Below are 13,344 nucleotides of genomic sequence, written 5' to 3'. Positions count from 1 at the left end.
ACATGGATGGAAATAAATGCAGACCTAGATATCTTACTCCTGATTACTTTTGAAGTGCAACTGTTTCATATCAGGCTGATTTTTGTTTGACAGTTTTTTATTTTTAAATAAATGTACCAGAACTCTAAATAGATGTTAGTTTCTTTAAGGTCCTTTTATTGGAAGACTGTATACTTAGTCTAGTGATGCCACCCTCACTCTGAATCTTGTGGTCCTGTTTGGATATTTTGCCTGCTTTCAATGATTTTTGTGTTATTTTTAAGGATATATGTGCCTGTATGTCCTTATATACATATATGTGTGTGTGTATGTGTATATGTATATTCATACACACACACACACACACACACACACACATACACACATAAATATCTCTAAGACCACCTTAAAAGAATAGGGTGGATGGTCCACTTGAGTCATACCTTCTTTTTTTCCCCCAAACCAGAAGGTATGGTCTCTACTGTTCAGACTTTTCAGCATACTTTTTAAAACTTAACTCTTCATGCTGTTCCTCAATGTTATGAATAAGTGGAAGCTGAAACAGAATAAGTAAATAGCTTTACTTTGAAGGTCAGTCTTCATTACTTTCATTATGATGTTAAATGAGTTTTAAATTTGGAAGTTACATTATTGGTAATTAAAAAGATTCAGAATGGCTTGAGAAACTAGCACTTTCCTCTCAAAAAAGGAGAAAGTCATAACAGTATTTAACTTGTATGTTTTTGTAGGTTCCAGAAACACTTCCATTTACACGTCACAAAGCGTGCTGTTAGATGGACAGTAGAGGTATTAGTTATATCCCTGCTTATAGATGAACTAACTGCTGTCTCAGTTGAAGTGTTTCAGTTGTAGGTTGATCATTGGAAGAACTCAGGCTTTCTGATTCTGGATACCACTCCTTCCACTACTTGACTCATTCACAGAACCTAAGGAATCGGCTGCCAGTACTTCAGACATAGATTTTGAGAAAGAAAGTGCTTGTGATAATATACTCTTATGTGTTTTGTTCTTGGTGAAATTGTTTTTTTGGCTTCTTTCTAACCTGTAACATAACATAAGAGTACATTAGAACCAGTTTGTAATTACTTACAGTTACTCTTTTTATAGTAAAACCTGGAAATTCCTTACACATAGATCTGTGGAACATATTTGATCTTAGAAATTATCTTCCTAGACATTTCCAGGTGATTTATTTATAGTATTTGGTAGTATTCATTTCAAATAATTTAAATGCTAATTTAAATGCTACCAAATAAAGAGTGAATGCTTTTATTTGTATTTACAGACTATTGATTTGCTTTTTCCCATGTAATCTCTGTACATGGAAAGCCACTGAGAAGCTAAAATGTGTCATCTGGAAAAACGTTGGTGCATGAGTAGTCTTGTCCGACTCTTTGCAGTCCTATGAACTGTAACCTACCAGGCTACTCAGTCCATGGAATTTCTCTAGGCAAGAATAATGGAGTGGGTTGCCATTTCCTCCTCCAGGGGCTCTGCCTAACCCAGGGAATAAATCTGAGTTTTGTGCATTGGCAGGCGGGTTCTTTACCACTGAGCCACCATTAATGTCTAAACTTTTGTGCTAGATGTACAGTTGGTTCATTTGTAGAATGTTTTGGGCCTGATTCATTTTACATGGTTTCTACAGTGCTTATCACCTGTAACATTTTATAAAATTATCAATGCTTTTATTTAAATGTTAAAAATTACTGCTGTGATCTTTTTAAAAGCAGTAAGTCACTATATTAAAAAATTTAAGTTCACTTCAAAGTTTCTGAGGACTGGTCAAAAAATGTGCATTAATGTTGAATCTGAGAAACTAATCATTGTCAGTTCCACTGTCTTTTGGTTATTCATTTCACCAGTTTGTTGCCATACCAGTTACTGTGATTTTTGTCCTACAATTTCCAAAGAACTTCTTGTATCTTCTGGCTCTTCATCTAGTTATGGTATGTTAGGACAGTTCCATAAAATCTAAAGCCTTCAATGTGTTGATAGAACTGTTTGAGTTTGGTTATGTGAATGGAATGGAGAAGGCAATGGCACCCACTCCAGTACTCTTGCCTGGAGAATCCCAGGGACGGAGGAGCCTGGTGGGCTGCAGTCCATGGGGTCACTAAGAGTCGGACATGACTGAGCGACTTCACTTTCACTTTTCACTTTCATGCATTGGAGAAGGCAATAGCACCCCACTCCAGTACTCTTGCCTGGAAAATCCCATGGACGGAGGAGCCTGGTGGGCTGCAGTCCATGGGGTCGCTAAGAGTCGGACACGACTGAGTGACTTCACTTTCACTTTTCACTCTCATGCGTTGGAGAAGGAAATGTCAACCCACTCCAGTGTTCTTGCCTGGAGAATCCCAGGGGCAGGGGGGCCTGGTGGGCTACCGTCTATGGGGTCGCACAGAGTCGGACACGACTGACGTGACTTAGCAGATGTGAGTAGAAAGACTGTAGTTTAAGTGTTACGAGGTTAGAAAGGGAAATCTTTTTTTAACTTTATAGTTCATGTAACTTTTTAGTATACATTATATTTTCTGTAGTTTTATTATTACATACTGTTAATATATAGGAACTTGTGCAGGCCAATTAAATTTTGCAAGTAGTGCTCAGTTTTCAGTTTCATCCGTTTTTACTTTGAAAATTAAACAGGCTTAACTCAAATTTCAGGATTTTGCTTTTCCGAGAGGGCTCTTAATTGTTTCTCTCTCTTTTCTCTTCAGTATTCATGTGATTGAACGACGCGCTCTTCCTGAGTTTTTCAATGGAAAAAACAAATCCAAGACTCCAGAGATGTGAGTGAAATGTAAAGATGTGATCCTGATACTGTCTTTAGAAAACCTATTTGGATGTGTTTGGCAGGGGCTTCTTAAAGCACTCTTCTTAGTTAATCTTTGCTAATGTCAGAGTCCCCACACTGTGCTGAATTCTGGCTCCACTTACTAGCCTTGTGGTCTGGGGACAGATTCTTTAATCCTCATCTATAATTGGAATAACAATAGATCCTACCTTATAGAGAGATTGTGAGGATTATATGTGTTACCACACAGAAGGTGCTTAGACCTAAGGCTGGCACACAATAAAATTCTAGGTATAGAATAGGGTAGTTACGGAGACAGCCCGAGTAACCAGGTGTTATTTGCAAATTTTGCAGGCAGCTAAGGATTTATCGGTTCACCTCTGTGACCAAGGTTATGCTTGTTTTACTTCATATTAACTACATCACACTACTCTATTGTACTTATTATTGTTACATGTTAGCAGACAGTTGTTCTGTGTTTTAGGGATTCTTACCCTGAGTTGCATGCATGACTGTTAATAGTCAGTACAATATCACTCTGACTTATTGGCCTATTGTCTTAATTTTTTGGTGTATTTGCTAGAGGAATGTGAAACTACTTTGCTCTGTGAGTTACTGTTTTTGAAAGGATGTGTGTTCACCTTATGAATTTGGGCATTACTTTTTAGATACTTGGCATATCGAAATTTTATGATTGACACATACCGCCTAAATCCCCAAGAATATTTAACCAGCACTGCTTGTCGGAGGAACTTAACTGGAGATGTGTGTGCTGTGATGAGGTAAAAATGTCTGGACTTTTTGTCAGCTATTTCACTGCAGATGGTTACTGGTACTTTGCTAATGTTAGGTTGATTAAACTGGATATTTTCTTGGTTAATAAAATACCTAAAGTGTTATTTTTTTTAAAAAATTCACATTTTACATCTTTTAATCATAAACTGACCATAGATAGAGAGTGGGTTAAGGGGGGGAGTGAATAAGCTCTGTGCCCTAAATCTGTCTAAAGAAGAGAAAAAGTAGATTTCCATTTGTGAGTTTGGTTTATGTGTGAATTCCTTCACCGTGGACCTACACAGGCATTTGTTCTCATTTTTGTGGTTGAAATGATGAGGCTTTCCACTTGGTTTGGGGGTGCTATATTATTAACATTTTGAGTTTGTAGACTGTCCCTCAAACCAAAACTGTCAGTTACTTTGTGAAGGTTCATAACCTGCAAAAGAACGTGTTCACTTGTTTTTTTTTTTTTAATGAAATGTGATGATGGTTATGAAGATGATGAGGTACATTCTCTAGATTTTAACTTTCAGACATTTATCCTTCAGGGTTCATGCCTTTTTAGAGCAGTGGGGGCTTGTTAATTACCAAGTGGATCCAGAAAGTCGACCCATGGCAATGGGGCCTCCTCCAACTCCTCATTTCAATGTGTTAGCTGATACCCCCTCGGGGCTTGTTCCTCTACATCTTCGATCACCTCAGGTAAATTAATACCACTTATTCTTCAGGTCTGGTGGTTCAGATGGTAAAGAATCTGCCTGCATTCCAGGAGACCAGGGTTTGATCCCTGGGTCCGGAAGATCTCCTGGAGAAGGAAATGGCAACCCACTCTAGTATTCTTGCCTGAAAAATCTCATGGACAGAGGAGCCTAGTGGGCCAAAATCCATGGGGTTGCAAAGAGTTAGACACGACTGAGTGACTAACAGTTTCAGTTTTCATTCTTCAGGTCTGTGTAATAACAGACAACCATTTCTACTACTTGTGTTCACAAGAATTACTATTATATAATTGTGCTGTCTCTTAGCTGGTAGGTTGTGTTTGTTTTTATCTGTTGTAAATGTTTGAGTCCATAAGAATTTTTTATGTTTTAAGATAATGCTCTCTCCTTAATCCCAAGAGTCTGTGCTTTATCTTATCATGTTACAGATTTACTTTCATAATTCATGACTCCTTTATCACCTCTGCCATCAAAGACAGTAATCAAGAAGCAGACTATTTAAATTGTTTAGAACTTCTTCCCTTCCCTTAACATTTGGAAAGTGGACATCCATGCACACGTTCTTGAAACGATTATGTCAATTGTATTATGTGTATCATTCTATTGTAATAACACAAAGGAAACCTATAAATTGCCCCCACTGTGAAACATTAAGGAAAATGTGTCTGTTGTCTCTATGACTTAACAGGCAAAAAAAAGTTTCTTATATGTTGAAATTTTGTTAGTTTAGCGTAAGGTTTTTTGTTTGTGTGTTTGTTTTGTAGAATCTCCACCAGGAGTCATTTAAGTGCCAGTGTTAAACAGCCTTAAAAACTTCTGTCCCCTTGACTTTGTAGAGGTTAGTACAGCCATTTATCGTTTATTTGACTCATAGATTCCTGCTGCTCAGCAAATGTTAAATTTTCCTGAGAAGAACAAGGAAAAACCAATTGATTTGCAGAACTTTGGTCTTCGTACTGACATCTACTCCAAGAAAACCTTAGCAAAGGTAAGGATTTTTTGATAGGGACATATGGACTACAATCTAGCATATCGTGTTTGTCCTTTTTACTTCTAAGAAGCAGCATTTTCTGTAAGAAACTTGATTTACTTTTCGTAGGGTAAGGAGGTGAACTTTCTTCATAAATCTGATGGCATTTTATAGAAGTCATTATATGGTGTGGTTAGAAGATAGGTATATAAAAATAACTTTGATTAATATGTTAAAATGAGGAGAAAATGGAGAATTTCAACAGAGAAGGTGAATATATAGAAAGAATCAAATACCTGTTGAACAGTTAAAAACTATACCTGAAATTAACCCACTGGATGGGTATAACAGAAGACTGGACACAGCCGAAGACAGGACAGATATATTGAAACACCAAGAGAAAAAAATATGGTTGAAGTTGAGGGGGACAGAACAAAGAGAAAAGAATGCAAGAGACACATGAGATACAGTCAGAAGAAAGACTTATTTATCATTAATAGAGACCCATAAAGGGAGAGATAATGGCGCAGAACTGATATTTGAAAGTGTAAGGGTTAAAAAATTTCCATAACTAATGAAAAAATAGCAATGCTCAGAATAAGAGAGATTGAATACAGAGAAAAGCATACTTGGGCATTTGATGTTAAAACTCTTAAAACTGATGTACTAAAGCAACCAAGGAGAGTGGGGGTGGAAGTGGGCACATTAAAGTCAATGGCACAATGATAAAACTGATGTCTGCCTTTTCAGCAGAAATGATAGGAGCCAGAGGACAACGTAAAAATATTTTTAAATGCTGAAAGGGAAACTGTCACTCTGAAATTCTGTATTCAGTAGAAATACCTTTCAAAATTGAAAGTATAGTAAAGACCTTCACAGACATTCAAAAGGTGGAACTAGTGCAAGGTGTAGGAAAGCTGAAGGAAATTCTTTTAAGTTGAAGGGTAGTGATTCCAAGTGGAAACATATGATGGCTAGGAAGGAATAAAGACCATAGGAACAGTTATATTGAATTGCACATTAATGGTTTTAATGTTTTGATTGAGCAGCAGAGATTGTCAAATTAGATGAAAAATCGAGAACATATATTGTCTGAGACACTCAAAATATAAAGACACAGACTAAATGAAAATGAATGGGAAAGACAAAAGAAAGCCAAAGTCACTATATTAATATTTGTAAATGTAGACATCAAAACAAGTTGTTTTACCAGAATTAAATAGAGGCATCTCTTAATGATAAAGGTATTAATCAAGAGGACACAGGCTCACTTGTAAGTTAACAAAGATTCTCATGAAAAAAGTGATTTGGAGTTTAGGGAGTCACTTGAAGATTTTATTAATCAAGAGATGTTAAATATGAGGTAATATGAACCTCTTGCAATTGGAGTAAAGTATCTGCCAGAGTGCCTTATGTGTAGTACAGTTTGTCCTTAAAATCTTGGATAAAGTACAGCCTTCAAGGTATACCAAACATTTGTTTTATGTTTTAATATTATAGTGCATCCATAGTATGCATTAACATGCTATGCTGTTGTAGATTAAAAAGGTGTTTTTAAATACCAAAATAGTAGAAATAAGTAGTGTAAGTGATCCATGTCTAAGTAGTCCATGAGTTCTTGGTAGACAGTAAGAAATCTTTGAAATAAAACAGTCTTTCTCTTGTGAGTTTAAGTTCCTTACATGTTTTATTCCTGTTATTCAGGGACTTATTTTGGTGGTTTGCAGAAAACAGTCCCCGGAACTTAGGAGATCTGATGAGCTCCATATTCAGCCTTTAGGAATGAGTTAAATAGTTTCTGAATTTTTTTCTTTAGAGTAAAGGTGCTAGTGCTGGAAGAGAATGGACGGAACAGGAGACCCTTCTACTCCTGGAGGTAAGCACAGTAATGGTGGAGCCCCTTTATTCTTATGAGATGAGTGCTAAGTTTCTGTGCCTAGCATTTTAAATATACCTTTGAAATTTATCCTAAAAATATTAAGTCCATGCAGTGAGTTTTACTAGAATGTTCTTGGACTGTTAAAGTTTGTGTATCACACTAGAGGTAACAGTGTGCTGGTTGTCAGTAGGGGACATCAAGCTTGGATATGTGTTATTTTGGCTCGGGTTGAGTTTTTTTACTTTAAATCTGTTACCAACAAATATTGGAACTTTGCCAAGGTAGTCTAGATTTCTAACTCTTCCTCCATAATTAGAAGATCTAGCAACTCTGGACCCTTGTTCTCACACAGCAATAATTATCTCCTTGGCCAGCAGATGTTTCTTTGAATTGGGGCATTTCTTCATATCCAGTTTTTCTTAACTTAGACCGTGTCAGTCATTGTAGATTAGTTCCCTAGTGTTTCTATGCATTTGAGCATGCAACCTCCGTATCTCCCAAAAGGATTTCAGAAAAGTGGCTGAAAATACCTGCCATTGAAAAAATTACCTTGTGAATGAAAGGTGAAGACTCTATGATGAATTTGTGATTATACACAGTATCTCTGTCCATCAGCATGTTGCTTTTTTCAGTTTCCTTATGTCGTTGGAGATTCTTGCAGATCACTTAATTGTACTCTGAAGAATAGGAAAAAGAGAAATTTTGGTTTCATATTTATCAACCATTTTCAGAGGAGAACTGTTTGTCTTCAGTTCAGTTCAGTTGCTCAGTTGTGTCTCTTTGCGACCCCGTGAACCGCAGGATGCCAGGCCTCCCTGTCCATCACCAACTCCTGGAGTTTACCCAAACTCATGTGCATTGAGTTGGTGATGCCATCCAGTCATCTCATCCTCTGTCATCCCCTTCTCCTCCTGCCCTCAATCTTTCCCAGCATCAGGGTCTTTTCAGATGAGTCAGCTCTTCGTGTCAGGTGGCCGAAGTATTGGAGTTTCAGCTTCAACATAAGTCCTTCCAATGAACACCCAGGACTGATCTCCTTTAGGATGGACTGGTTGGATCTCCTTGCTGTCCAAGGGATTCTCAAGAGTCTTCTCCAACACCATAGTTCAAAAGCATCAATTCTTCAGTGCTCAGCTTTCTTTATGGTCCAGCTCTCACATCCATACATGACCATTGGAAAAACCATAGGTTTGACTAGATGGCCCTGAATTTTCATAATTTGCTTGTCCATTAGGTATATTTAGTTTATTAGGCAAGTCTGTTACCACCTGGATATGTAGTTAGAAGCAGGAGAAATACCTTAATGACCTTTTCAGATAAATAGTTATATTCTTTGATATAGGCATCTGCCCTGCCCCCCCCGCCCCCCGCTTTTTTAAAAAAACATACTGAAGGCATTAAGCAAGTCTGTTGGTGCCATTTTTCCAACAGTATTTGTTCACCTTGTGTCTGTGTCACATTTTGGTAATTCTCAGAATGTTTTAAACTTTTTATTGTTAATTATATTTGTTTACAGTGATCTGTGATCTTAGATGTTACTATTTCAAAAAGATCATTCACTGAAGGCTCAGATGACGGTTATGGGCTTCCCTGATAGATAGCTCAGCTGGTGAAGAATCCTCCTGCAATGCAGGAGACCCAGATTTGATTCCTGGGTTGGGAAGATGCTCTGGAAAAGGGATAAGGCTACCCACTCCAGTATTCTTGGGCTTCCCCTGTGCCTCAGCTGGTAAAGAATCCGCCTGCTGGGTTTGATCCCTGGGTTGGGAAGATACCCTGGAGTGAGGATAGCTATCCACTCCACTGTTTTGGCCTGGAGAATTCCATGGACTCTATAGTTCATGGGGTCGCAAAGAGTCGGACATGACTGAGCGACTTTTACTTTCAGGTGATAGTTAGCATTTTTTAGTAGCAAAGTATTTTTAAAAATTAATTTATTTATTTATGTCTGTTCTGGGTCATTATTGCCATGGGAGCTTTTCTCTAGTCGCGGCAAGTGGGGGCTACGCTTCATCACAGTGTTTGAGCTTCTCATTCCAGTGGCTTCTCTTGTTGTGGAGCATGGTCTCTAGGTTGCTAGGGCTTCAGTAGTTGCAGCTCCTGGACTGAGTAGTTGCAGCTCTCAGGCTCTAGAGCACAGGCTTAATAGTTGCAGTGCATGCGCTCTGTTGCTACTTGGCATGTGGGACCTTCCCAGACAAGGGATCCAATCTGTGTCTCCTGCATTGGCAGGCGGATTCTTTACCACTGAGCTATGGAGGAAGCACTAGCAACAAAGTATTTTAAAATGAAGATACATGCATTTTTTTTTTAAAGACATAAAGCTATTGCATACTTAGTAGACTACAGCATAGTATGACTATAACTTTTATATGCACTGTAAAAGCCAACATACCTGTGTGACTTGCTTTATTGCAATCCTCACTTTATCACAGTGGTCCAGAATTGAAACTGCAGCATCTCTAAGGTATGCTTGTACAGTATCACATTAAACCTTGACCACTGGTAGTTTCTTACAGGTTAGTTGCTGTGTGAAATCCATTGGCCTCTCCTGTTGGACTAGTAATGGATCTTATACCCATGTATGATTACATAGCGTCTTTCATTGATAAGTTGGAAAATACTGGTTTTCTGATTTTTGCAGATCTTCCAAATGTTGATGCAGTTCATTATACAATATCAAAAAATGCAAATTGATAATATTGGTACCAGTCTCATTAGGAAGTCTTCTAGAGAGTAGAACAAGCTTTCATGGCAGATGCATGATTTTCAGAATTGTAATTTTTCATTCAATTGTTGGCAACAGACAGTATCAGTTGTTTTCCTTGGAGTGATATTTTTGAGAATCATTGTTTATTTTTGAGAAAATGTCTGCCAGACATCTGTGTCTGTAAAACTGTGGTGTGTTAGCGTTTCGTTCTAGTGACAGTGATACTTGGAGAAGAGAGTGGCTCTTGAACTTGAAACTTAATCACACAAGTGCTTTTCCTTTAGATAGTTACGCTTCGAGAGTTGGTAGTCCTCCTGTTTACCTGGCATTTCATAACACCAAATATTGAAAATACATGGGCTAAGATAATTAGATTCAATAAAAATCACTTTTACTATTTCATCCAGGAAATATTTAAGTAAGGTTGGCTTATTTGGTTTCTTCAAGTATGTGGTAATGAGGAATTAAATGACCCTTAAGACAGTGGTTCACCCCCCATTGCTTTTGTGCCATTGTGCACATGTCGACATAACAAGTAAGACAGTAATGTCCTAGTGTTATTATTTTGATCTCTCAGTTTCTGTGAAGGGGTCTGGTGCTCTGTGAGTTTCCAGATCACACTTTGCGATCCTTTGGGCCAGGTGGTGTCACACGTATCTGTTTTGCTCTAATTTGATTTTATGAATTGTTCCAACAGTCATGGTTCATGAAAAATTCTAATGGTATATTAACTCTTCCTTTTTCATTTTTACCACCCTCTTCTACTTTCCTTATTCTCTCTTCTCACTGTCTCTTTCTCTGTGTCTGTCTATAATCAAAAGATTTGTTCCTTTTGCGTTTTTTTTTTTTCTTTTTTTTTTTTTCCTTTTGCGTTTTTACCACTGTTTTCATTTGTTCTTGTCTGTCCTTTCAGTGTCATTGGTATGCAGAGAGCTTCTTTCTGAACTCCTTTTTCTTTTAACTCAGGGCTGTCTTGTCTAGTCATATGTGTTGATTTTACAGTTCTAAGTCCTTTTGGAGAAACGTATGGGAAGTGCTTTTGTATTGCTCATATAGAATCTGTAGGCTCTGGGGAGAGATGCAGTTGTGCAGTATTGCCTGAAACAGTATTCTCCTGTCAGTTCTTTTCCTTGCTGCACATTTATACTCAAGAGTTTTCTTCTTTGTGTCCCAGCTCTTTGCAATCCCATGGGTTGCAGCACACCAGACCTCCCTGTCTTTCACTATCTCCTGGAGTTTGCCCAGGTTCATATCCATTGAATCGGTAATACCATCCAGCCATCTGGTCCTCTGATGGCCTCTTCTCCTTCTGCCCACAATCTTTCCCAGTATCGGGGACGTTCGCATCAGATGACCAAAATAATGGAGTTTCAACTTCAGCATCAGTCCTTCCAACAAGTATTCAGGGTTGATTTCCCGTAAGATTGACTGGTTAAGATTAGTGGATAGTAAATAAAGAGTGAGGTCAGAATGGCAGAGCTACTGTTTACCCTGAACATATCCCAGAAAGCCACAGATCTCCACACAATAGTGTGTTTTCTCTCCTGCAGCTGGAGACTTTACAACCGGTTGATTTTCCTTTTAAACATGCTGTTGAACCAACAGATGTCTGCACTTACACAGAGGAATATAAAAGCCTTCCCAACAGTATTGTTGACCATTCACACCTTCTGTTTTTATTATTTATTTATCGATAATTAATAGCTTAAGAACATGAAGTCAGAAGAAAATTTTTTAATCGATTTATAACCAAAAACTTGGTCAATTTCACCCTGATAAATGCATTTGGAAGACTCGTTAGAGTTTATTGTTGTCCGCTCTCCCTCCCCCAAATCATACCATTTTATCAGGCAAGCATATCACATAGGCTGCTTACTAGGTATCTTCCTGTATAATTTTATATTACACTTCAGCTTCCAGTTGTCTTGAAGAAAGGCCTTTTTAAAAATCATGGGGTGGTGTTTGTTTTTGTCTACACTCCTCGGCTTTCAGGATCTTAGTTCCCCAACCAGGGATCACACCTTTGCCCCTGGCAGTAGAGTCCTAACCACTCTACTGCCAGGGAATTCCCCAGAATTTTTCTTTTTTCTTTTAATGCTTGGAGTCATGGAAAAGTAATATTCCTTTCTTAATTTAGTTTGCCTACCTGTGATTAAATTCAGCACATTTTATTTGGTACTGTGTTTCAGGCACTGTGGCAGACAGATTGAGATGACTAGCCCATAGTGTCTACAGTTCAGTAATTCATAGTCTAGTGTGTGACAGAAACTGATTGAAACATGATTAGAGGTGTGACTGGAGCATAAGACGTACAGAGGAGTGTCTCTGTAGCTGGCCTGGGTAGATAAGATATAATGGACAGCTTCCTGGAGTAGGGTGCTGGTATTGGTTCTGGTCCATGATATTTCTAGTACAGAACAAACTGTACATACACACAATACTTAGGATGTGGGATCTGGGTATTCCCAGGACATTAAAGAATATGATGGTGAGGTGGAAGAATTAGCAGATCCCTGTCGTGCTTGACCTTAATTCCGTAACATAATGGTGAGAACTGAACTAGTGTTAGGCAGGCAAGAGACAGTCTGCTGTGTCATACATCCAGCAACAGGAAGAAGGATGAATTTAAGGGTAGAGACAGGCAATTCTAAGAATCCAAGTAAGCAGTGGTGAAGACCCCAGTGATGATAGGAGGAGTGAAGGTGTTGTGTAAATGTTGTGTAAAATGTCTACTAATAACATTTTTCTGTATGTCACCCTTTTCCTTCCTGGAGGTCTGTCAGCATGTTGTTTTGAAAACATCTCTTCATTCCGCCCCTCTTATGTAATGCATCTATCGGTGCTCAGGCTCAGAACTTCACTGTTTCTCAGCCTCGTGGTTTTCTGGATGCTGACTGTGGCTTGAATTCTGCATGTCAATACCTTAGCTTTATTCTGGGAAAAAACTTCCTGATCTTTCTTACTTTTCTCTGGCTAAAGGAAAATGAACAAAGAAAAAAGCTTAAAAGTAAGCTCATCTGGAAAGGTTATGCTGGAAAGTATCAAGACAATCTCTCCTGGAGTTTGCTCAAACACGTCTGTTGAGTTGGTAATGCCACCTAACCATCTCATCCTTTGTTGTCCCCTTCTCCTGCCCTCAGTCTTTCCCAGCATCAGGATCTTTGTCGTCTCCTTCTTCTCCTGCCCTCAGTCTTTCCCAGCATCAGGATCTTTTCCAGTGAGCTGGTTGTCACATCAGGTCGCCAGAGTATTGGAGCTTCAGCTTCAGCATCTGTCCAGTGAATATTCAGGGTTCATTTCCTTTAGGATTGACTGGTTTGATCTCTCTGCAGTCCAAGGGACTCTAAGGAGTCTTCTCCAGCACCACAATTCTTTGTAATGTACATGCCTTTTATTTGTTTTTCTTCACTGAGAATTTAATATAATAAGGAAAGCAATCAGAACTACCTGCTAGGAACAGTATAACTATTTTCTTTACTGTTTTTAATT

General features: G+C 38.3%; 1 protein-coding gene across 2 annotated transcripts in view; it reads left to right on the top strand.

Annotated features, from left to right (window-relative positions):
- Positions 1-13,344, top strand: part of SMARCC1 (SWI/SNF related, matrix associated, actin dependent regulator of chromatin subfamily c member 1) — a 123,201-nt gene that overhangs the window by 52,990 nt on the left and 56,867 nt on the right. For both annotated transcript variants that reach the window (XM_043443315.1, XM_043443314.1), the window contains exons 15-19: positions 2,724-2,795; positions 3,469-3,582; positions 4,126-4,279; positions 5,171-5,284; positions 7,083-7,142. In XM_043443315.1, coding sequence (XP_043299250.1) covers positions 2,724-2,795; positions 3,469-3,582; positions 4,126-4,279; positions 5,171-5,284; positions 7,083-7,142 — 514 coding nt within the window. The remainder of the gene's footprint in view (positions 1-2,723; positions 2,796-3,468; positions 3,583-4,125; positions 4,280-5,170; positions 5,285-7,082; positions 7,143-13,344) is intronic.

The sequence above is a fragment of the Cervus canadensis genome, chromosome 22 (assembly GCF_019320065.1).
Source record: "Cervus canadensis isolate Bull #8, Minnesota chromosome 22, ASM1932006v1, whole genome shotgun sequence".
NCBI classification, from domain to species: Eukaryota; Metazoa; Chordata; class Mammalia; order Artiodactyla; family Cervidae; genus Cervus; species Cervus canadensis.
The sequence above is the reverse complement of the archived record's forward strand: the minus strand, read 5'-3'. Positions and strand labels throughout refer to the sequence as shown.